The sequence below is a fragment of the Acinonyx jubatus genome, chromosome D1 (genome assembly GCF_027475565.1).
Source record: "Acinonyx jubatus isolate Ajub_Pintada_27869175 chromosome D1, VMU_Ajub_asm_v1.0, whole genome shotgun sequence".
Classification (NCBI taxonomy): domain Eukaryota; kingdom Metazoa; phylum Chordata; class Mammalia; order Carnivora; family Felidae; genus Acinonyx; species Acinonyx jubatus.
In genome coordinates, this window is record NC_069390.1 from 112,358,434 (window position 1) to 112,383,254 (window position 24,821).

General features: G+C 45.3%; 2 protein-coding genes across 4 annotated transcripts; both read right to left on the reverse strand.

Annotated features, from left to right (window-relative positions):
- Positions 1–669: 669 nt before the first annotated feature.
- CFAP300 (cilia and flagella associated protein 300) lies at positions 670–24,330 on the reverse strand. 3 transcript variants are annotated; one of them, XM_053204203.1, is made up of 8 exons: positions 24,025–24,330; positions 23,857–23,938; positions 20,344–20,419; positions 14,104–14,270; positions 11,079–11,222; positions 9,453–9,625; positions 2,228–2,294; positions 670–1,332 (listed from the first exon to the last, which is right to left on the reverse strand). In XM_053204203.1, exons 1-8 carry the CDS (start codon positions 24,132–24,134, stop codon positions 1,204–1,206), a joined length of 948 nt encoding a protein of 315 aa, XP_053060178.1. In that variant the 5' UTR covers positions 24,135–24,330; the 3' UTR covers positions 670–1,203. The 3 variants fall into 3 exon arrangements, with proteins under 3 accessions (XP_053060178.1, XP_053060179.1, XP_026907735.1); XM_053204204.1 differs by having other exon boundaries at positions 11,079–11,165; positions 24,025–24,322; XM_027051934.2 differs by lacking the exon at positions 11,079–11,222 and having other exon boundaries at positions 671–1,332; positions 24,025–24,287.
- On the reverse strand, positions 2,854–9,442 carry LOC128311970 (uncharacterized). The gene is made up of 3 exons (XM_053204202.1): positions 8,510–9,442; positions 7,450–8,126; positions 2,854–7,383 (listed from the first exon to the last, which is right to left on the reverse strand). The coding sequence occupies exons 1-3, from the start codon at positions 8,820–8,822 to the stop codon at positions 7,336–7,338; spliced, it is 1,038 nt and encodes a 345-aa protein (XP_053060177.1). The 5' UTR covers positions 8,823–9,442; the 3' UTR covers positions 2,854–7,335.
- Positions 24,331–24,821: the final 491 nt, after the last annotated feature.

Below are 24,821 nucleotides of genomic sequence, written 5' to 3' on the forward strand. Positions count from 1 at the left end.
GACAACCTTCACGACTGGGTTCAGGGACGGCGCACCTTGCACGGAGCTGATGCACAGACAGAATCGTTGACTGGCTGACCTGGTGATTGAGGGAGAGTCCCCAGGTTGTAGGGTCTGTGTGGTAGGGCAGGACGGGTGCGACACTTCAGTTCTCAATCTGACTTTTCTTACACGGTTTAAAAAATATCTATGGATGTCATGAACATGTCTGGAAAATATTCGCCCAGTAGACGCGGAATATGCCAAGCACTGGGCTGGGCATCACAGGTGACACAACCCGTCTCCCCCCGAACTCTCTAGCTAATTGGTGGCCGCTTTTCAGGTAAATCCACAGGCACAAATCCAAGGTCATCACTCTTGTCCTTACGACACCCAAACACAGACTCCAAACTCGCCTCTCCTCAAAGTCCCAACATTTCTCGCAGGCTCTCTGTTCCTCTGGGTACAGGTTGGTCATTTTTACCATGAAGGAAACCTAAGTTATATATTCATTCTTGGAAAGTAATGAGGAAACAGGAGAATGTAGCCTAAGAGACCCGCTCTTTCCTCTCTTGCCACCTCAGTAAGACCATCGGGGCAACTCTGTTCAGAGGTGGATCCTCGGCCAGCTGTGGGGCAGCCGCAGAGGTAATTTATTATGTGCTAAAAGACTTCAGAACATGATTACTTTCAGAACATGACTTTTTTTATTGAGGATTTTAACTGGGACAAACGAAGCAAAGGAATTGTTATGCATTTTACACCCCTGGACGTGTAAATCTTTATGCGACGAAGAAATGCAATGAAATGAAACTCAAATTTGAAAAGCTAACAGTTGATAATAATGATCAGTGGAGAGATGGTCAGTTTTCTGCCACCGTTTCAAGCTAAAATTAATTAGCTTCTAAAATAAAATACGTGGAAAATCGAGGCCTTACTTGAATCCTAATGCGACAAATACGGACTGGATTTTTAGTTCCTTGTATCTTTCTGTCAAGTGTCCACAACTATATTGGTGTAGGCCGTGGAAGGGATGGAGTTCGGTCCCTATGCTACCACTCCAGGCAAATTTAAAGACAGGCATCTTGTACCGTGTCCTTCTGTTCTATGCGGCTTCTCTACATTTTACTTAAATTAACTGGCCAAGGAGATGTTTACCTATAAAATGACGTCAAAATAAAAAATTGGTAAAAACAGTAAAATCGATAATCTGAAAGACTACTGTTAAGACATTTCCCCCACACCGTAACAGTGGTATAGAACATGAACATGACGCCTGATCGGATCCACAAGAAAGTAAGAAAATGTCTGTTCATGAGACTTTGTTGAAGGGTAGCACATGCCAGCGGAATCCTGAAAGAGATAAACCTAGGTTATTCAGTCTACAACTGCATGTAAGTAAGAATCAACACATTTAACTACTATATATTTTCTGCTAAACTGTCATGAAACTTACATCAAATCTTTGACAATTAAATTGGTAATTAACTGATACTTTAAAATATTTACTGACAGCAGTCTACTGGGCTAACAGTACATATGTACAATACAAATGCATATAATTCTCGACCTTAAGGAACTTATAGTCTAAAAGGAGATCTTCTCTTTTGAAAAAGTGCTTTTAAAGTGCTAATATTGCAAAAATTTGTTTTGCAATTTTCTTCTATCTTTGCTTTCCTTTAGAATGTGATCTTTACATACTATGAGGGAAGCAACTTTGTTTCTTTTGTTTATCACCACAAAATGCCCAACACAGCGGGGGGGATACGCAACCGGCACTTAATAGTATCTGTTAAGTGCACTTAATAGTATTTGTTAAGTGATTGAATAAAGATACTCAGAAACTGCTTCAAATGTGCTAACAATCTCTTATATGACGCTAGAATTCAAGCATCAGATTCTGTGATATACAGACATTTATAACATCCTTACTTATCTGCCCTAGAAGCTACGGTTCGACAAGCTAGAGAATGTGTTCTACTGCATCTGAGTCACGCATTTCGCTCTTAAATAAGGACGGACTATTATTAGACGGGGACAACAGAAAAGAGGCCAGGGGGGACGTTTGTATGGCTCTCCAAATAAAAGCGTAACTTATCAACTTCTAATTTTATCAAAAACACTAAATATCATCCATCATCTTTTCTCCCAGACATAACATTGCACTAGTTGCTAACTCCCATTGTAACAACCCTGTTAATACCCAGTAATTAAATTGATTGGTTGCAAATTCCCCTTCAACACTTACGTATGCCGTAACTTTAAAGATGGAAGAGGTAATTTGAATTTTCTTGGTTTGAGGATTCTTTCGAACACTAAAATGGGGGGGGGGGAGGGATGCATTTTAAATCTAACAAGCATTCACATAATACATTTATTTTTGTTTATTAACGTTTATTCATTTTTGAGAGAGCAGGAGCGGGGGAGGGGCAGAGAGAGGGGGAGACACAGAACCCGAAGCAGGCTCTAGGCTCCCAGCAAGTGTTCGGCACAGAGCCCGATGCGAGGCTCAAACCCGCGAACCGTGAGATCATGACCTGAGCTGAAGTCAGGCGCTTAACTGAGCCACCTAGGTACCCCTACATTTTTTTTTAATGTTTATTCAGTTTTGAGAGAAAGAGAGAGACAGAGCATGAGCAGGAGAGGGGCAGAGAGACAGAGAGGGAGACACAGAATCGGAGGCAGGCTCCAGGCTCCGAGCGGTCAGCACAGAGCCCGACGTGGGGCTCGAACCCACCGGCCGTGAGATCAAGACCTGAGCTGAAGTCAGATGCTTGCCCGACTGAGCCACCCAGGCGCCCCCCACCCCCCCGCCCGTTTTTGGTGTTTGGCATAACACAGTGAGAATACTGGTCCCTTTAGCGTGCGGGTGTTCTCGTGCATGCATAATGCAGAAATACACGCTATCCGACCCAAATGGTTTGAAAAGGACGGACCCGCGCTTTTACCCCAGGATGGAGAACTGCAGAACAGGTAACGTCACAGTTAGAATACGTGAGGTCTGACCGAGACTCAGGATGAATGTTTCCCAAGCCAGAGACAATTATCAGGGAAACAAGAACGGATAAACGTCCGACTGAAGTGTAGGCGGCGGTAAGGGGTAGGCAACAGCGCAACTACAGAATTCAACAACGTACACAACACGCCGGCTCTGGCACTGATTTGTTGGTTTGTTTTGGGAAAGATGAACCCTTCTGAACATCAATTTCCTCACTCGTCAACTGGGCATACCATGGTTCTTTCTGGAATTATGTGAGAGTCGAGTGGGATAAGGTATGTGAAAACTATTTGTTAAATTACGTACTATTAAATGACATCATATTAAAATTATTTTCTTTCAGTACCTCTTTCAGTTACTCTCCCCCACAAGACTCCCTGCGGCAGCACAGAGCGGAAGCACAGAGAGGGAAGGAACAAGCTACAGAGAGAGACGCACCCATGTTCCCTTCCTAATGCTTTACCATCTGCAAAATACCTTCATATGACTTCCTTCATATAAAGACCACACAGCCCCATGAGGCTGTTGGGCACGACTTTACCAGGTCTAGAGACAGTAGGGCCAGAGAAGTTAAACGAGACATTAAAGACATTCCAGCTGAAAGTGGTATTTCTGGGAATAGACTCCAGGTGACACAGCGTCCATCCAGGTCCTTTCCCTAGGTCTCAACCGCTCATCCCCTGCCTCCGATCCAGCAGATGTGCACCACAGGCAGTCCTCCTGGGTGACAGGGGGACGTCACATTGAAAGGAAGCTGGCCCCTTCCTCACTTCACTAGGTGCAAGCATCTTTCTCCTTCACTACTTATGAAAGAGTGAGGTGGGCCAGGAGGAGAACGAAGGGCGACTGTGTCCAGTGTGTGTGTGTGTGTGTGTGTGTGTGTGTTTGCACACGTACTGGAATGGGCAGACCTGAGCCATGTCAGGGTTAAAAGTTCTTAGGCACTTTTTGTTTTTTTTAGGCAGCTTTTATCTGCAGAAATCATGCAATTAATTTCCATATCCTTCTACGACATGGATTAAGGTCATTTTATTTCTCTAAACACTTAACATACACTGCTTAAAAACCGAAGACTATATTTGAAGTTCTGTGCTTATCCAAGGGGTAACCATAGTCACTCCATATAAAACATTTATACTGCACACACCTACATAACCACCCAAACCAAACTACAGAACATACCTATGGTTATATCGATTTTAAGTGTTGATCTGGAGATGGTGATACGGGTATAAATATATAAAAATTCACTAAGCTGTAGGTCCACTATAATTTGTTCACTTTACTGCATGTAAATTAGCCCAGTAAAAAACAAAAACAAAAACAACCTAGACCAACCCTTGTGAAAGTCTGTACTTACCAAATAAACCGAGAAGAAAATTTAGTGTTCGACACTTCATTTAACAATCACTTAACACATACATGTACTGTAGTGTACTACTTACCGAAGAAACTACCATTTGAACATTATTAGAAGTCGGTTCCTGGGTGGCTCAGTTGGTTAAGTGACCAACTCTTCATTTGAGCTCTGGGCATGATCTCATAGCTCTGGAGTTTGAGCCCAGCGTCGGGCTCTGTGATGACAGTGCGGAGCCTGCTTGGGATTCTCTCTCTCTCTCTCTCTCTCTGCCCCTCTCCCACTCTCTTTCTCTCTCAAAATAAATGAATAAACTTAAAAAAAAAAAAGAAATAAGAATCCCACTGCTTAATTAGCATTTGAGGGCCATAATCTAAGCCTCACAGTTTAAATAATAACATTTCACATCTCAGGCAGATACGCAGTTTGGGAAACCTCTCCAAAAACTCTGATCGGAGCCTGTGTTTAATATTGACAGCAGAAAAGACAAAGGCTTCCATTAGTAACTACAGAGTTATTTCTGCGTAGACATTTTTCAAATGTAATGAAACAGCTGGTCATATTTACCCTCTAATGAACCGACTCTAAAGTATTACCTATATTATTTAAAAGAACCATAATCCTTGAAAAGAAGGCACTTTCCAGAACGTTTCAAAAGGGTATTTTATGGGACTTGTAATAACGGATGAGGGAAAACATATCTGCAGAATGTTCTCACCCTTTGGTTTGAGCCAGAGACCACTAAAATCAAGCTCCGTGACACGCCTCCAACATGGACACACATAAGGGATGCACGTCTTTCCTGGAGCAGATTAGTGACGACGTTTCTCTGCAAGGGCAGGTTAGATAACGTACAGCAGCTACTGCGTGCACAATTAAAAGATAGCAGACGTTCTCCTAAAAGATGTGTAAACACCCCAAATTCAAGCAATGGGACAGGAAAAAACAATATCCCTGCCGGTTAACTTGGCTTGTACAAGTGACTTGTCTGGATATGTGGCTCAGGATGACAAGGTACTGACAACTGCTGGAGGTCCACGGGTGCTTCCCCTGCACGTGCATTCCTCCCGAGGAGCGACACCGATCCACCCTGCACCCTCACCTTGACCAGATGCCACTGCCTCTGACCCAAATCAGCACAACCAGCTAGAAAAGCCAGAGGCAGTGCGAGTGACAAGCAAACCGGCACGGCTCCGAAGGGACTCTGTGATCATTCAGCCCGTTCAGTTGCTTTGCACTGGCACTTCAGCCATCTTAAGCGAATATTTATTCTAATCATAATTTTCTTCTAAAGTTGTTTTGGGAAGACAATTTCACATCTCCTCCGCACTTAGCAGAGAAATTCATCAGCATGCTTCAACTTGGATCATCATGAGAAAGAGTTAATGGTTCTCAAATAAGAGTAATGCTGTAATTGGGCTGGTTCCTTCCCAGCGTCCCCTGGAATGGCAGACCAGTGACGTGCGTGTCTCCCCTGGACAGGGGACGGGCTGCCCTCTCTGCTGGCTCTTGGGGACTGCATTCCATCAAGACTTCCCTAACACAGCCACCCTAATAATGCCCTCTTTTCAACTTCTGGGGTATCTATTACAGTATCAGGAGCTGCAAACATTTGCCTATAAAAAATCGAACATTTGATTTCATAACAATTTTTCCTTATGAAAACCTTCTAAACTATTACTTAATATGTTAGTTTCTTATAATTTCCTTAAGGTCAAGGGCTGCCTGATGCTCCTCTTGGTAGTCTCTTCGGAGCCTGGCGGAGTTCTGTGCACAGTATTAACACTTGTCGGTTGCCCGCCTAAGGGATTCTGAGGGCGTGATTCTCTTCTTTCTGTTGGATGCCGTGAATTCTGACCACTCATTTTACCAGTGGCCGTTAACCCTGGAGCCATGGTTTCACTTAGCACCCAAGCAGTGTGGAAGAGAGTCACAGGTGAGAATCCAGGACAGGGGAGGTCAGGGAAAACAGTTTCTTCAGTGTTTAGGTTCTAAAGTTACTTCTGTTTCAAACACCTCCAGCAGAATCTCCTCTTGCATAGCACACGATGGTGACGAATTCCACACGTTCGTGTGGCCAGTGAAGTACAACACAATGTCGTGGCAGCGGTGCGCGCGCGCGTGTGCATGTGTGTGTGTGAGACTAGGTGTACCACAGAGTATCTGCAGGGAGTGCTGGAAGCAGGCCTACGGGTTTTCACGAGCTGAATATAAGGACAGAATGTTTTGGATGTGAGTATGTATATGTTTTTCTCAAATTCTGTTTCTAACATTTTTTTGGACAATCTTTATGTATTGGCAGAGTAACTCTTCCACAAAAATCAGAGGCAAATTAAAGAAATAATTTTTGTTTTTAAAACCGTATCAGAGGGGCCCCTGGGTGGCTCAAGCAGTTAAGCGTCTGACTCTCGGTTTTGGCTCAGGTTATGATCTCGCGGTTCATGGGTTCCAGCCCTGCCTCCGGCTCTGAGCTGACAGCGAGGAGCCTGCTTGGGAGTCTCTCTCTCCTCCTCCCCCACTCTCTCTCTCTCTCTCTCTTTCTCAAAATAAATCAACTGAAAAAAACTATATAAGAAAAAGAATGAAGTGAAATAACTACATCACGTAGTTGTCACACAGCTGAATGACACACAGAGCAGAAGTGAGATTTGAGATGCTGAGTGCAAGTAACGATCGAGAGTTTTACGACAAGCTAATTCTGTTTTTTTCCGATTAAAGCAAAATTTTGTAACTAAACTCTGCTTTCACTTGTTCCTATCCCTTTTGCCTACAGACATGATCCAATATCTTCATCACTGAAAAGCCCAACCCAAAGTATAAATAAATGATTATAACGTTTTTATACCAATTAGATCTTCAAAGAGAAAAAAACAGAACTAGTGGATCACCTAAGCAAACCTGGAATTTAGAATTAACTTAAAAATGTAAAGTTTATGCCTAGATAAAAATCTTGCCACCTCTTTACAAAAAAGGTAATTGTTCTACTATTGGTCAAGCAAATTTACACAACCTGAGGAATCTTGTGTTCTCCCGAAATGTGAAAAGAGACCTGGGATAAATGTCACAGGAGACCTGGGGTGGGTGTGGCAGGAAATCTAGAAGTGTGAAAAGAGACCTGGGGCGAGTGTGACAGGAGACCTGGGGAAAAGGTGACATGAGACCGGTGGTAAATGTGACATGAGACCTGTGCTAAATGTGACATGAGACCTGGGTGAGTGGACAGGAGACCTAGGTATCTGTGACAGGAACCTGGGGTAAGTGTGACAGGAGGTCTGAGGTAAACGTGAGAGGACGCCTGGGATAAGTGTGACAGGAGACCTGGGGAAAAGGTGACATGAGACCGGTGGTAAATGTGACATGAGACCTGTGCTAAATGTGACATGAGACCTGGGTGAGTGGACAGGAGACCTAGGTATCTGTGACAGGAACCTGGGGTAAGTGTGACAGGAGGTCTGAGGTAAACGTGAGAGGACGCCTGGGATAAGTGTGACAGGAGACCTGGGGAAAAGGTGACATGAGACCGGTGGTAAATGTGACATGAGACCTGTGCTAAATGTGACATGAGACCTGGGTGAGTGGACAGGAGACCTAGGTATCTGTGACAGGAACCTGGGGTAAGTGTGACAGGAGGTCTGAGGTAAACGTGAGAGGACGCCTGGGATAAGTGTGACAGGAGGCCTGGGTTAAGTGTGACAGAAGACCTGGGGTAAGTGTGACCCAAGACCTGGGCTAAGTGTGAAAGGAGACCTAGGGTAAGTGTGACAGGAACCTGGGGTAAGTGTGGCAGGAGACCTGAGGTAAAAGCGACATCAGACCTGGGGTGAATGTGACAGGAGACTGGGTAGGTGTGACGGGAAACCTGGGTAAGTATGATAGGAGACCTGAGGTAAAAGTGACATCGGACCTGGGGAGAATGTGACAGGAGACCTGGGGTAAAAGTGACATCAAGCCTGTGGTGAATGTGACAGGAGATCTGTGATAAGTGTGACAGGAGACGTGGGGTAATATGACAGGAGACCTGAGGTAAAAGTGACATCAGACCTGGGGTGAATGTGACAGGAGACCTGGGATAAATGTGACAGGAGACCTGCGGTAAGTATGAGAGGAACCTTGGGTAAGTGTGAAGGAGCCCTGCGGTAAAAGGGTAGTACACCTGGGATGTGGTGACAGGAGACCTGAAATAAATTTGAGAGGACACCTGGGGTAAATATGGCAGGAAATCTGGGGTAAATGTGAAAGGAGACCTGGGGTAATTGTGACAGGAGACCTGGGGTAAAGGTGACATGAGACCGGTGGTAAATGTGACATGAGACCTGTGCTAAATGTGACATGAGACCTGGGTGAGTGGACAGGAGACCTAGGTATCTGTGACAGGAACCTGGGGTAAGTGTGACAGGAGGTCTGAGGTAAACGTGAGAGGACGCCTGGGATAAGTGTGACAGGAGACCTGGGGAAAAGGTGACATGAGACCGGTGGTAAATGTGACATGAGACCTGTGCTAAATGTGACATGAGACCTGGGTGAGTGGACAGGAGACCTAGGTATCTGTGACAGGAACCTGGGGTAAGTGTGACAGGAGGTCTGAGGTAAACGTGAGAGGACGCCTGGGATAAGTGTGACAGGAGGCCTGGGTGAAGTGTGATAGGAAACTGATGTGATAGGGGGCTTGGGGTAAGTGTGACAGCAGACCCGGGGTGAGGTGACAGGGGACTCAAGGTAAGTGTGACAGGAGATCTGAGGTAAATGTGACAGGATGCCTGGGATAAGTGTGACAGGAGACCTGGGGTAAGCACGACAGGAACGTGGGGAGAATGTGATAGAAGATCTGGGATAAGTCAGCCGCTAAGCAGAAATGGAGCGAGTAATCCGTTGGATGGGGAAGGAAGCACAGTCAGATGGGAACCGGGAACTGGGTGCTAAAGAGAGTCAGGGAGATGTGACCATGTCCCAACCTGGAGGAGAAGGGAGAGGCCGGAAAAGGGGTTCGAAGCGGTGCTGTTCTCACACGCTTTGGTGGTTGGCGTCAACAGGACCCAACAGACGCTAGGCGAGCCCAGCACAGTTAAACAATGCACTCCGTTCACCAGAGATTGACCTACTGTAATCTAGCAACATTACCTCACTAGATCTTTATAGATAAGCTTTGTTGTTTCCAGATATGGATTAAGCACATCTTCATACTGACAAAGGGCTCCACCAAGGCAAAGATGTTTGAAAAGACAAAACAGGAACTCTTCTCTATCAGCTTGGCTAAATATTTCATATTTTTCTGAGTCTTCCACTAGCAAAACCTATGGAAAATGATAAAATTCATCTTAATCTAACATGATTTAAGGCTCTAATTTTTGTTTTCAAAAGTTTCCATTTATGAACTTACAAATAATCCTAGGCCTATGTTAACAACCAATCCTGAACAACCAGAAAGAGTAATCGGTGAGACCTGCACTCATTTTCCCTCCATGTTACCATTAGGTACTGATGCTCAGTTAAAGGAATAAATCTAAATCTTCTCCTCTTCCCCTCTATACCTTTGTTCTAATTTATATCTTTAGTAATGGTTTTAGCACTACTGCAATTTTAGTGCTGAGTCACCTTAAATCTTATTTGGAAACAAGGGACCATAAATAAATGGAGAAACTTCTCTATCCCAGAAGGTCTGTAGCCTTTGCTTCAGTCTGGAAGCTGGCCCTCATTTTCTAAGCCCTACCCCTGCACTTCTGGATGACCACTTTCCTTACCACCCCTGCCCCGGCCCACCCCCATTACTCCATTTTGAACTATTCAGGTAAGTGGACCATCATAACCACCTCTTTTCCTGCTGTCCCCTAATAATATCCTCCTACACATCACCCATCTATACTGACTCTTGCTCTCTGGAGACTTCACCACCTCTTTCAGAAAACAGCACGACAGGGTCGGACGTGGGAGGGTTTCTTATACCATTGGCCATTCCACACAACTGATTAACTCAATTGCGGTAGATACGAACAAGGTGACGAATGTAAACCATAACACACATTTCTTTTATTGAGTTGTTTATACTCCACCTGCTTGTAAAAAGAATGTGAAGTAGCTAACAGTAAAATACCGACACGGTACAAAAAGTAAAAGGCAAAAACCTGTAACCAAGAAACAAAGTGGGAAAGAAAATACATACAACAAGGAGTCGGAATGCTGTAAAAATTGTACATAACACTAACACTACCAAACAGGTAAAGGAGGGAAATAGGAGTTATACAAAATCACTGTCTAGTAGCAAGAAGTGCACTTAAATTAGGAAACCTGATCAAGCTTCACATTTGATTTACCCCAATCTCAAATGAATATTCATCACAAGGTCAGCATAAAAGTGGCACTTAATATAAACTCTGTGGTGTTGCCAGTGTGCAGGTTACTTACAATGAGTTTATGAAAGCCAAAGTCACACGCAGTAAAAGGTGAGGGGAAGTGGTTTACAGTTTATTACTCCCCGGGTGTGCCACACATACGGCTTGGCCCATCTCCCCTCCTTGCCTGCTTCTCTCCTTCTCTCTCTCTCTCTCTAAGGAAATGATGTGATATTGAAGCCTGAGTTTGTAGCTACCTAAAGATCTGGCTTAACACAAGAGCGACTAAAGCTCTCAGGAATGACGAATGAACGCATTCCTCGCATGAGCACTCTGGTTACTGAACTGATTACGCTGCGCAGTGTAAAAATGACAGAAATGAAAATATTTGGGGAATAAATGTGGAAGCGGGACCCACCTGCGGCTGATCTCCCCGTGTGCTTCCACATGGGGCCCTCAGGGAGGAGGTGTGCAATGTGGTTAAGGAGCCAGACTTGTGAGCCGCCTGCGGAAGGTGGTTATCGGCAGGCCTCAGTGAGGCGGTGTGACGGGCTCGGTGCTGCTGCATGGCAGAGGGCCCTTTTCAGTTCAGGCTAAGGCTGGAGGTTATTTATTGATTTATTTTTTCAGCCAGAAAGCAACCAAGTTAACACCTTGCTTGTCGCCACAGGGCGACAGAAAAACAGTGTGGGTACTTCCTGAATTCAAGGGCTATGCATGGAAGTAAAGAAGACCAGCAGCAGAGGGGAGCCTGGGGGGCTCAGGCGGTCGAGCGTCCGACTTCCTTCCGTCCGACGGTCATGATCTCACGGTCCGTGAGTTTGAGCCCCACGTCGGGCTCTGAGCTGTCAGCACACAGCTCAGAGCCTGGAACCTGCTTCAGATTCTGCATCTCCCACTCTCTCTGCCCCTCTGCCACTCATGCTCCCTCTCTCTCTCTCTCTCAAAAATGAATAAATTCTAAAAAAAAATTAAAAAAAGAAAACCAGAGGACAAGCAGCAGAGCAGAGAAGGCGCATCCGTCTCTCAAAAAGTCCGTTGCCAATGCTCTCAGTATAAGTGAGGGTGAGCTCTCTGAAATTAGGGGACAGGGCCTTGTGATAGAGAGGTACATGTGCCAGCAGAGATCAGGGACAGATAAGAAGAGCTGACATAGTGCCCCAAAAGGAAGAAGACCCAGACTAGACTAGACACTTTGTAGAGGTTAATTTCCAGTCCTTGGTAAGGAAGAGTAGAAATTATTATCAGATCCCCAAGGTATGGTGCTTATCTTGTGTTATACATACCACCTAACTACAGAGCAACTATATATAGTCTCCTCAGTTGTGTGTTTGGACATCTTCAATGAGTAATTTGATTGTCTTCTTCAACTAAGGGTTCTTTCAGGTGTTCTGTTGGTGTAGAAGAACGCAGAGACTGGCTGGATGCCTTCCGGTCTCCTACAGACAAGATGTCTATGTCCAGAATGGTGTGTCAGGGGCTTCCCTAGGTCATTCCCATCTGGATTTACAATAAATTCAACTTATACATCTCCTTATTCAACTTACACATAGCGACATCTCCTAAATGTAGAATAATAGTAATTAGTGGCTAGTCATTACTATTACTGAAAGCTTACTAAATACTAGGCATTGGGCTAAACACTTTAAGTGCATTATCTCACATAATTCTTTTTTTTTTTTTTTTTGAGAGAGAGAGATAGAGTCGAGTGGGAGAAGGGCAGACAGATGGAGACAGAGAATCTCAAGCAGGCTCCGAGCTGTCAGCACAGAGCTCAAATCCATGAACTGTGAGATCATGACCTTAACCGACTGAGCAACACGGGGCCCCTCACATAATTCTTGCATCATTCTTATTTTATAGATGAAAAAATGAGGCTAAGTACCACAGTTATTAAGTGGCTGAGCCTGTATTTGAATCTATGTCTATTTGATACCAAAGCTTTATTTTTTTTTTAATAATCTCTACACCCAATGTGGGGCTTGAACTCATAATCCTGAGATCAAGAGTTGCCCGCTCCATCGACTGAGCCAGCCAGGAGCCCCTGAAGGCCCTAATTTTTTTTTTTAATGTTTATTTATTTTTGAGAGAGAGAAAGACAGAGTGCAAGCAGGGGAGGGGCAGAGAGACAGGGAGACACAGAATCTGAGCTGTCAGCACAGACACTGGCGCGGGGCTCGAACTCCCGGACCACGAGATCAAGACCTGAGCTGAAGTCAGCAGCTTAACCGACTGAGCCACCCAGGTGCCCCTGAAAGCCCTAATTTTTGTCCATTTGGTAAATAGTTTATCTCCATAATTTAATGATAATAAGGTGGCTCAGTCAATTGAGTGTCCGATTCTTGATTTCGGCTCAGGTCATGATCTTGATTTTGGATTAGGTCATGAGATGGGGCCCTGTGTTGGGTTCTATGCTGAACATGGAGCCTGGTTGAGATGCTCTCTCTCTCCCTCTGCCTCTCTCCCAGTTGCTCTTGCTCTCTCCATAAATAAAATAATGATGATAATAATGCATTTCATTTTAACATGTCACACTTTTTAAAAAGTATATTTAAATGCTCTCTCAACTCATATCTCAACAGTTTCAACAAGATAGAATGGGAATTTTAATCTCTATGTTGTACAGATAAGATCTTGGGGCTCAAGATATTGAATGATTTGCTTAGTTACTATCTTATAAATAATAACTCAGGAATTAGCTAAATAATCTATGTCTTCTGATTCAATACACCTCTTGCTAAAAAAAAAATTAGTTAATCGAATGGTTTTTTAAAAAGTTTATTTATTTTGAGAGAGAGAGAGAGAGAGAGAGAGAGTGTGTGAGTAAGGGAGGGATGGGGGCAGGTGGGAGAGAGAGAATCCCAAGTAGGTTCCAGACAGTCAGTGTGGAGCTCGATGTGGGGCTCGAACCCACAAACCACAAGCTCATGACCTGAGTCGAAACCAAGAGTTGGACGCTTAACTGACTGAGCCACCTAGGCGCCCCTAAAATGGCTTTTTTGATCTCAGCTGTGAGACAGAACGATTCTTTTACAACAGGGATATTTTTAAATAGTCATTTGATATGTTAAGAGCCCCATATCGAAGAAAAATAGCCATGAGTTAAGCAGGTCAGGGCTTCTCGGCCTTAGCACTATTGAAATTTTGGGGCAGAGAACTCTGTTGTGGGGGGCTGTCCTGCCCACAGCATGATGTTTAGCAACATCTCTGGCCTCTATGCATGACTGTTAGTAGCATCTGGTTGAGAACTACTGAAATACACAGATAGTTCAGTTGATAGTAAAAGTCCCATCCCAGAAAAAAATCTACCAATGTAACTGATATTACTGATCATTAATAATTGATAAAAGGTATTTTAGGTATTTTACATAGGTAAAAGTTTTTGACATTAAGCATTTCCTGAAATAAAATTCTACTATGAAATTTTAAAAATCTATACTTACTTTTCGTAATTCATCAGATATAGGAAAGGGATCACAAAAAGAATCTAAACACTTAATGATATGTCCATCATCGCGTACAATATCTTCATCATATAACCGATGAAAAAATGACATTGAAAGCTGTGTACAAGGAACATTTGTGGCTTCAATTTTTTTCACTTCAGATCCTGAAAAAAATTTTATAGAATACAAACTTATTATTCTCAATTATTTCCAAAACAGGTATTACAATGCAGGGATTCTAAGTAGTCAAATAGGGCATTCATTTTGGTATATTTAAAGGACACATTAGGGATCTTATTAAATTCTTAGTTTGCCGTTTGTTCATTTTTATTAATCACTAAAAGTCTGTAACAAAATTTCACCATTTCAGCCCTAGAGTATGTAAATTAGAAAATGTCTGAAAATGAAATCATTTTTCGTGTAGTAGGGGATTCTTACATCAGTTTTAATCCACATATCAGAATTGCCTATAAAAGCATTGGAACTGCTTTGTGTGACTTTGGATTTATATTGTGCTCAATGCTTTATAATTTGTATCACAAAAACTTTAATTAATGTTAAGTAATGGCTGTTTGTAAAGTCCTGAGGATGTCTTGAAATTTCTTCTCTCCAATAAGCAATTTCTCCCTTGTGATCTCATTTACAGTGTTTATGACCCAAAACCAGCTTTTCCAAGTCAAGGTAAGTTTCAAACCAGGCCCTAATCAAGTTATGACAAGTTTGGAATTAGAGAAATTTGTGACCATGATGTTTTGTCTATTTTCGTCTTGTAGCTTGAGTTTTTCCCCGCATACCTTCCCCACCCCAAACTTACTTCCTAAATGTGTCCTTTAGGAATGGATTTTCCGTTACTAGAGGTTCTTCTCAATTACAGAAAGACACAAAGACTAAAATGAATATTTATTATTGCCTCAGTTTCTTTCCATTTCTCTCTCATGCACTCATATCCACACACACACTCAGATATAAAGAGGTGGTGGTCTTCTTTGTTCAAAGTTCTCCCTAGAACAGCACACCGAGGTGTGGGGGCCCGTGGTGTGACCTCTCCCTGATACGCTTGTTCGGTATTTACGCCGGAAGCAGCTCGAGCTTGAGAAGAGTGAGGCTGGTGATGATCTGCGCTTTTCCATCTGGTTGCCCACCTGGAGTCCTGCGAGCACCTGCCACTTGTTCTGGGCTCGAGCTGGCCTTGTGTGGACGCGCAGTGGGCGTCTGGAGACAGGAACTGTGTATGCTTCAGTAATTTCGAAAACTACACTTCTAGGAAAAGCTCCTTTTGTTTCAGGGGAAAAAATCCTGTGGGGGATTAAAGGGACAAGAGACCACAGAAAGTGACAGAAGAGTTGTGAGCACTGCAAGAACAAAGAACTAGAGCAGTATAGAGCCAGACGGTCTTCAAAGACGGGTTGGTGGCCACAGGATGAGGGACTGACACTGGGCAACGTGCCATTCTTTAAAAAAATTTTTTTTAATGTTTCTTCATTTTTGAAAGACAGAGACTGAGCACAAGCAGGGGTGGGGCGGGGAGAGAGGGGGACACAGAATCGGAAGCAGGTTCCAGGCTCCGAGCTGTCAGCACAGAGCCCAATGCAGGGCTCGAACCCACGAACCATGAGATCATGACCTGAACCAAAGTCAGATGCTCTACTGACTGAGCCACCCAGGCCCCCCGGCAACATGCCATCCTAATAAATGACTCTAGCTCTGACTTAGGGAGTGGCAGGAGGGTTGGGTTGGTAAGATAAGGTAATTAAATTCAAACCACGTACTCCGAGGCATAAAAATAGCACTTGCGAGGGACTGAACTGTGTTCCTCCAAAATTGGTATGTTGAAATACCACAATGTAATGGTATTTCGAGATGGGGCCTTTGAGAAGTAATTAGGGTTAGATGAGGTCATGGGTGGGGTTAGGACTTCTGTCAAATCAATTCTGAAGGGACACAATTCAGTCCAAAGCATTCTGCCCCTGGTACCCACACCCCCAATTCATGTCCTTCTCACATGCAAAACGTGTTTATTCTATCCTAACAGCCCCAAAAGTCTTAGCTCATTCCTGCATCAATGCTAAAATCTAAAGTCCAAAATCTCACCTACATATCACCTAAATCAGATACAGGTAAGAGGGAGGTACACCTCATCCTGGGGCAAAATTCCTCTCCATCTGTGACCCTGTGAATCCAGACAAGTGACATGCTTCCAAATACAATGGTGAGACAGGCAGAGGAGAGACATCTTCATTCCAAAAGGGAGAAACAGAAAACAAGGGGTGATGGTCCCAAGCAAGCCTAAACTTGGCAAGGCAAATTTCATTAGACTTTAAGCCTCAAGAATAATCATCTTTGGTTCAATGCTCTGTCTTCCAGACCCGCTGGGGCGGTGGCCCAGCCTCTGAGGTCCTCCCGCAAAAGGCACAGTGTGTTCCTGAAACCGAAGGTGGCCCCGATGATCTCTGAACTGCCTTTTAGTCCTTCTTCTCTTCTCCTGCAGAACGGCCATGTGTCAGCCAAATGGCTCTATCGTCTGGTCCCGTGGGATCTAAGATGTCTGACAGCCTTCATTTTGTCTCGTTTCTGTGCCCTTTAGTTCAAACCGGCAGTGTCTTTGCCAGTACAATCCCCAGTGTAACTCTGGCTTCTGTTTTAATGGCTGATTAAGTCCATGAATTACACACATGCTCTCTTTATCAAATGGTTGCCCAGCCATATTTGTTCTCTTCAAAAGAATCTTTCCCATTTTTTACGATATGAAAAGGCTGAGAATTTGCCAAATCTTCAAGCTCTGGTTCCTTAACGAATCCTTCTTCAATCTGTCTCTTTCCTTTCCTACTTTATTACAAACGTTTGGGAAGAACCAAGCTGCTCCTACAATAGTTTGTTTAGACACGTCCCAGCTAAATATATAATTTCATCACTTGCAAATTCTACCTTCCCCAAAACACCAGAACATAGTTCAGCCAAGTTCTCAGGCATTTTATGGATTGTCTTTCCTCCACTTTCTGATAACAAGGTCCTCATTTCTGTGTGAGACCTCACTAGAATCAAGCTTAACATCCGTGTATCTGGGCTAGCATGCACCTCAAAACTCTTCCACCAACACCCGTGATGCAGTTTCACAGCCACTTCTAACCTTTTTAGGCATGTTACAGAAACATTCCACTTCTCGGGACCAAAATCTGTCAGTCTGCTTAGGCGGCTATCACAGAATACCAGACTGGGTGGTTTAAACAACAGACGTTTATGTCTCACAGTTCTGCAGGCTGGGAAGCCCAAAAACCAAGGTGCCAGCTGATTTGGCTCCCGGTAAAGGCTCTCTTCCTGACTGGCAGACGGCTGCCTTCTTGGCTGTCGGCACATGGCAGAGAGCTCTGGGATCTCTTTCTCTTGATGTAAGGGCATTCATCCCATCAGAAGGGCTGCTTGAGATGTAGTCTAAACCTAATTAGCTCCCAAAGGCCTCATCTTTAAAAAAAATTTTTTTTAAAATATGTATTTAGTTTTGAGAGGGAGAGACACAGAGTGCAAGCAGGGGAGGGGTAGAGAGAGAGGGAGACACAGAATCTGGAGCAGGCTGCAGGCTCCGAGCTGTGAGCACAGAGCCCGACACGGGGCTCAAACCCACAAACCGCGAGATCATGACTTGAGCCAAAGTTGGATGCTCAACCGACTGAGTCACCCAGGCGTCCCAGGCCTCATCTTCAAATACAATAACATTGGGGGTTAAAGCTTCAACATAAAACTTGGCAGGGGGCAGGGGGCCACAATTGAGTCCATAGCACATGCTATCTGTTAGGCAGAAAATATGGTAAAATCATGTCTCCACCATTTATAAGACATGTGATGCACTGCTATGATCACATACAAAGTTAAGAATGTATTTTTTCCCCTTGATATTAGCATAATACACAGGTGTCTATTTACTTGGTGTCCAAATTGGTGTTTTCTGACAACTTCATTAATGCTGAAATGGCAGAGACAGGATAGTGTAGTGGTCAAGACCTTGAATTCTGGAGTCCGGCCAGCTGTGCAAAACTGCAAATTATTTAGCTCATGAATCTGACTCTTCATTTGGGACATAGGTATAATAATACCTCTCTGAGTTGGTCTGAGAATTAAAGGAGGTAATGGGGGCATGTGGATGGCTCAGTCAAGCATACCGCTTTGGCTCAGGTCATGATTTCGTGGCTTGTGAGTTCAAGCCCCACATCAGGCTTGCAGCTGTCAGCGCAGAGCCCCTTCGGATCCTCTGTTCCTCTCTTTGCCGTCTTTCTTGCGCTCTCTCAAAAATGAATTGAAAAAAAAAAAAGCCATTTAAAGGATGTAATGAATATAATGCCCTTAACTAAGCACATAGGAAGCATCCATTATATGTCACCCAAAAAAGGGCACAGTGTGTCTGTATGAGGAGGGCTGCAGCATCTGGGAGACAGGGACCGCGGCAGAGAGCCCTGGCAGTCCAGGCCCAGGCGAGGGCAGCAGTGAGGGGGATCCTTCACCACACTCTTTACCACTGGTTCACTTGCTACAAGAATGTCTTTTCTCTCATTTTCAAAAGCTGTTTATTTTAACAGCTGGCCCTGAGAGGAAAATTGGAGAGAAGACGGCTGATACATCAGAAACAGAAAAGCTGGTAGGAGATACAAAACAAGCTAATGGAAGAGTAGAGCAATCCCCTAGAAACTTCTACTTCTGAAGTAGAGTGCTACCTCTTTTGCCCAATTTTTCAGAGTACTTCTAATTGATTCTGCCAGGCACATGTGGAATTTTAGAACCTCTCTTTTTGCAATGCGTTTTTTAAAAATCAGAAAAAAGTCAGTACTGTTTGTCAGTACGGGGGAAGATTGAACTTTTTTCAACGAACGTTATTTTTGTAAAAGAATTGACTGAAGTTACTGTAAAAGTTTCATAAACTCTTTGCTACGTGCCTGTGATTATTTCCTTCTGAAGACTTTGAACCTGTGAGTACATTTGCTCAGAGAGTCAGTCTAACTCTGAAAGTATTCTGAAGATCACCCTGTACCAGCTTTTTGCTCTATAAATTTTACAGTGGTTTTTAGCCAAAAGCAATAAAATGTGACCTACTAATTCTAACGTCACAAATCTCGTTCTTGAGTAATACTTTCGGCGAAGTCATTTTTGTGTAAGACTACTAGAATTCCATGAACATGCAATGTAGGAATTTACCAAAACAACCCCATCTAATTTAAAATCCACTTACAGTTTTCTTAAGCACAAACCCACATTATTAACCAGATTTTCCTCCTAAGTGGAAGAATGACTGGTTTTATTGTTAAGACACTTCAAACTAACATTTAAAATACAGTGGTCATGTTTTTGTTTTCAAAACACTCTTCTATTAACTCTCTGGTTTACTCCTTAACCTGAGAGTTATTTAAGAGATTTGAGTGCTATTGTTTGGGTAATTTTGCTTAAAGATTCCTACCTATGTTTCAAGGTACTATGAAATTATTACATAGATAAAATTTTCTTTTTGAGATTTTAAGACTCTCTTCCATGACTTTGTATGTTATTTTATGAACATTCCATGAATGGCCACTTCCTCGGTCAGAAATCCGCTGCCCCGCCCTGAATGCTTTTGCTCAAACACCCTCACATCAGCAGAACTCTACCTGACACTCTCCTCCTTTTGCTCCTACTGCTATGGTAGCACATTATTGCACTATTTTTTTTTTAATGTTTTTATTTTTGAGAGAGACAGAGAGAGAACACGTGTGCGAGCAGCAGAGGGGTAGAGAGAGAGGGAGACAGAATCTGAAGCAGACTCCGTGCTGTCAGCGCAAAGCCAGATGTGGGGCTCGAACCCACATCCTGTGAGATCATGACCTGAGCTGAAGTCGAACGCTCACCCGACTCAGCCTCCCCAGGCACCGCTCGCACTATTTTTTTTTACATACCAACCAGTTTCTTGAGCATCATTTTCTTGTGTTCACCTCACTGTTCCCTGCATTGAGCAGAGTCCATGGGAGACACACAATAAATACTGTCCCGATGAATGAAAAGAGAACTGGTGCTCCTGTGCCATGCCAGGACAGGAGCAGTGGGCCCCCAGGAGAAAGACGCAGGGCAGGCCTGGCACAGCTCATCATGCTTGACCTTGACGTCATCAAACAGGTGAGTCATTATTCACAGTGTGTATTTTAATAATGAAAATTCCAAAGGCAAAATTTTGTTATAATAATAAAATCACCATCTGAAAAGATAAAAATATGTTTTACTTACCTAATGTAATCCATTGTCCAGAAGAATCTGAAAGTAACTTCAAATTAGGAATAACATTTGGGTCTTTAAAAAAAGCCTAAAATACAAATTTGAGGGGAATAAGTTAGAAACTGTATTACAAACAATATCAAGAATTAATTTCTAAAACAACTGTAGTAAACTCTCACTTGATCGGGGAAGGACAATTTTACTTTATTTTTATTTATTATTTTTTTAATGTCTATTTTTGAGAGAGAGAGAGAGCGAGAGAGCGTGAGCAGGGGAGGGGCAGAGAGAGGGCGACACAGAATCTGAAGCTGGTTCCAGGTTCCGAGATGTCAGCACAGAGACTGACGTGGGGCTCGAACTCATGAACCGCGAGATCATGACCTGAACCAACGCTGGACGCTCAATGGACTGAGCCACCCAGGCGCCCCTCGTGAGTATTTGTGATCGAAGGGTAGTAAGAACACCCTGAACAGATGTAAGCAAAGAAAGAGCTTAAATCAGTCCTATTTTTTACCATGATTCTGGCAGCAGCGTGGAAAATGAGCTGAAGGGTTATTAAGCGAATAGGTAGAAGGGAAGGTACTGCTGTAATCCAGGAAGATCTGATGTTCACATCAGTCAAGATGATAGCAAGGGGGAGGTAGAGAAGTGAATGGACTCAACGACTGTTTAGGAGGACAAAGGACAAAGGGCGAGGGAGGAACCACAGATGATGCATGAGAAACTGGACAGAATGAATGTCATTTCATGAGAAAGGGAACAGTGAAGAGGACCAGGTGTGCAGGGTGAAGATTAATATGTTCCGCAAGTATCTCTGAATACCTACAGCATGACACACACAAGTTCCTGTGCCACGGAGTTTACATTCTAGTGGTGGAAGATAAACACTTCACAGGTATCATCTATGCCCAATCACAAAAAAGAAAAAAATATTTTCCCCAAAACTACTCCTCAGGAAAAAAAAAAAAAAAGCAAGTTGATAACTTTATAAATTCAAGCTAAAGAGTGTTTGTGCAATTATCTTTATTTAACATTTTATTTTCTTTTAAAGTTTATTTCAGCTATTTTGAGAGAAAGAGAGAGCATGGGAGGGGCAGAGAAAGGACAGAGAGAATCCCAAGCACGTTCTGCACCGTATGCATGGAGCCCAAAGTGGGGCTCAAACCTACGAACAGTGAGATCATGACCCAACCTGAAATCAAGAGTCAGAAGCTTAACTGAGTGGCCCAAGTGCCCCACAATCGTCTTAATTTCTATAATACACACTTTGAAAAGAAATATAAGCTGGAGTTAACCTCAGTTAATACTGATTTTGAATGCCTTTTAGATGTCTTCTGCAAAAATCAGTACAAGGAGAAATTTAATTCAGATTTAGTAATTATCCCTGGGGGGAGGGAGTATCAACTTACAATTACATTTTATATGCCATTATAAATGGAAGCAGGCTAAGTGACCTGCAGTGAAGTGACCTAGAGCCAATGGAAATAAGTCTTCATAAAGGCCCCTCACATAAAGCAACACGAGAATCATTACGCTGTTGGGGTTAATTATGCACCGAAAGAATAATAATAATAATTTAAAAAAAGCCCTGTCCTAATATATGCACATGGTATTTTGGGTATGTTATAGAATTTCCAGTGGGGCATTAGAAGGAATTCTCTGTATCTCAACTTTAGGAAAGCTGATGTGCTTTGGGAAAATATTACATGATTCCCAAACAAGTTACAGGATGACAAAGATACGAATATCAAAATGCATGTGAAGATTAAATTTACTTGTTTCAGAAAATGTGAGCGTTAAAAAAGTATTTCTAAGTTGATATATTATTTTCTATAACACAGAATGTTAAATGTACGTCTATTCTATGCCACACATGAAATCTAGCAGATTGCTGGTTTCTGATCCAGTATCCATTCCCTTCTTCTTCCTTAAGGAATCCAATTTTATTTGGGATGGCAATGTGCTCAGCTAAAAGTCTGCACCGCCTAGTCTCTGTGTTATGAGGTCATGAGGCATGAGCAGAGATGTTGGCAGATCTTTAGAAAGCTCTATAAATTGCTTCTTTCCCCCCTTATCCTTAGTCCCGTGGTGAGGATGCCAACACTGTATACTGAGCCCAGAGCTCTCTCTTGACAAAGCAAGATCTCAGATTCAACAATCTAGGATCCCACCACTTGCATGCACTTCAAGTTCAACATGCCTAAAGATGAACTCATTTTCCTTCTTCTTTTGCATTTTCTAGGGCTTTAACGGCATCATCTACCACTCCAGTCAACCAACTCAGACATTCGCTCATCCTACACTCCCCTTCTGCCTTATTCTCAGTATCTTATTAGTCCTGGAGTACTGCCTTTCTCCGAAACGTCCGTCCAGGCCTCCCGGTGCTGCTGCCCTAATTCAGGGTGTCCTATGACAGCGGTTTTGTCTGGTGTCACTGATTCCAGACTCAGTCCTAACAATCTATGCTCCACATTTCTGCCAGGGTGACCTCGGTAGTTTAAAGTTTACGATCTTCTTGAAAAACTTTCAGTGACTCTTCAGTAGCTAGATAAAGCCCAAACTCTTCTGGGAGGCACACAAGGTGCAAAATATGGTCCCACCCATCTAACATCCCCCGACTTTGTCTACCTGACAAACTCCTGCTCACGTTTCAGTGCCCATCTCAAGTGGCTGGCCTTTTGTAAACCTCCTCTGACCCCTCAGCCAAAAAAAAAAAAAACAAAACAAAAAACCCGAACAAACAAAAAAAAAGGCGGGAAGTTCCCCGCATCAAGCCAGGCGGGCTCGTGCAGTTCTGCGCGAAGCCCCGGCCCAGTCCCCCGCCTGGCCGGCCGGCCGGCCGGCCGCAGGCAGGTACGAGGAGGACCGTCACCCCGCGGCGGCCCTCCATCAGCGGCCGCGGGGCCGCAGGACGCACAGCGTCACAGACCACAGACGTCAACGCCGTCCAGCTGGCGAGGGAAAAACCGGATTTCAAATAACGTGACTGAATTTTAAGGAATGCACCAGAACTTGTTCCCTTATGTGTCCCCCTCTTTCCAAGCTGCCCCTTCCAGCAGGTCACTGCAGAGAGACGGCCGGCCGAGTGCTCCCCCCGGAACCCCCTGTGTGCACGTGCGGGGGAGCAGTCACAGGAGCGCTCTGACTCCGGGAGCCCACTGAAGTACCCAGAAGTCCTCTGAAGCCAAGTCGGGGTACACGGAGGACCCCGCGGCGGGGCAGCGGGGACGGGGTGGTGGGCGGCCGGGGCACTGGGAGACCGCAGGGACGCGGGTGGCGGGGCACCGGGGGAGGCCAGGGCACGGGGACGGGGCCGGGACACCGGGGGGTGTGGGGCCGGGGCACTGGGGGACCGCAGGGACACGGGAGGCGGGGCACCCGGGGGTGGGCCGGAACGCCGGGGACCGTAGGGACAAGTCCCGGCTGGCGCGCGTCCCCACGCCGCCGCGCACGCAGACCCCAGCCCGGGCGGGGCCGCAGCTCAGTCGGCGGACGCCCGGGCGCCTCTCCCTCCGGCGCACCAACCATGACGAAGTCGTCCTTGCGATAGGCCTGGAACGTCTGGTCGAAGCCGAACGCCTGAGCCGCGACTCTGCCCAGCATGGACCTGCGGCGGGGGGCGGGAGGAAGGTCAGCGCGGGCCCGGCGGCAGGGCGCGCTCGCGGCCGGCCCGCCCCGCCCTCGCCCTCTCACCACTGGCGGAGCCGGCTGGTGGTCTCCTGGGTGCTCAGACACTGGAAGGTTCTCTGAGGCAGGAATCTGAAGTAGTAGCTGCCCAAATCCCTCGGCTCCCCGGCCGCCATCGCGCTCCTCACTCGGCTTCAGTGCGTACCGTTTCCATGGAGACGCGGAGGCGGGGGGGGGGGTCAGCCCGGCGCTGCGGGGGCGCGGCTACGCGGTTCTTCCGGGGAAGGAAGCCAGGCTCGTGGCGGGGGCGGGGCGAAGTGAGGCGTTGGTTGGGGAGGAGCCACGCGAGTAGTCAAGTCTGTGATTGGGTCGGGGCTCTGCGGTTGGTGGGAGCGGGGCGAGGTGGGGCGGGGAAGGGGCCACGCGGAGGAGGCCCGGGACCAGGCACTGCGGGCAGACCAGTCTCGCGGCGGGGGCGGGGCGAAGCGGAGCGGGAGCGCGGCGAAGTGGGACAGCGGCGGCGCTGAGCGGAGGAGTACAGGCTCTGTTCGGCAGAGGGACTATACGGTTGCTGGGGGCCAAGAGTCCAGGCTCACGGCGGGTGCGGGGCGAGTGCGGGGTCAAGCGAAGGAGGCAGGAGGCGGGGCTAAGTGAGGTGGGGGCGGGGCCACTTGGAGGGGGCGGGATGGAGCGGAGTCGCGTAGGGGACGCTGGGGACGGGGCTAGGTGGGGTGGAGGCGGAGCCGCGCGCAGGGGGCGGGGACATGCTGCCGGCTGGAGGGACAGGAAAGGGGACCCGTCTTTGCCGTCCGCATCCCTGGGGAAAGGGGTGGCGTCCAGAGGAAGTGCAGGTGCGTGCGTAC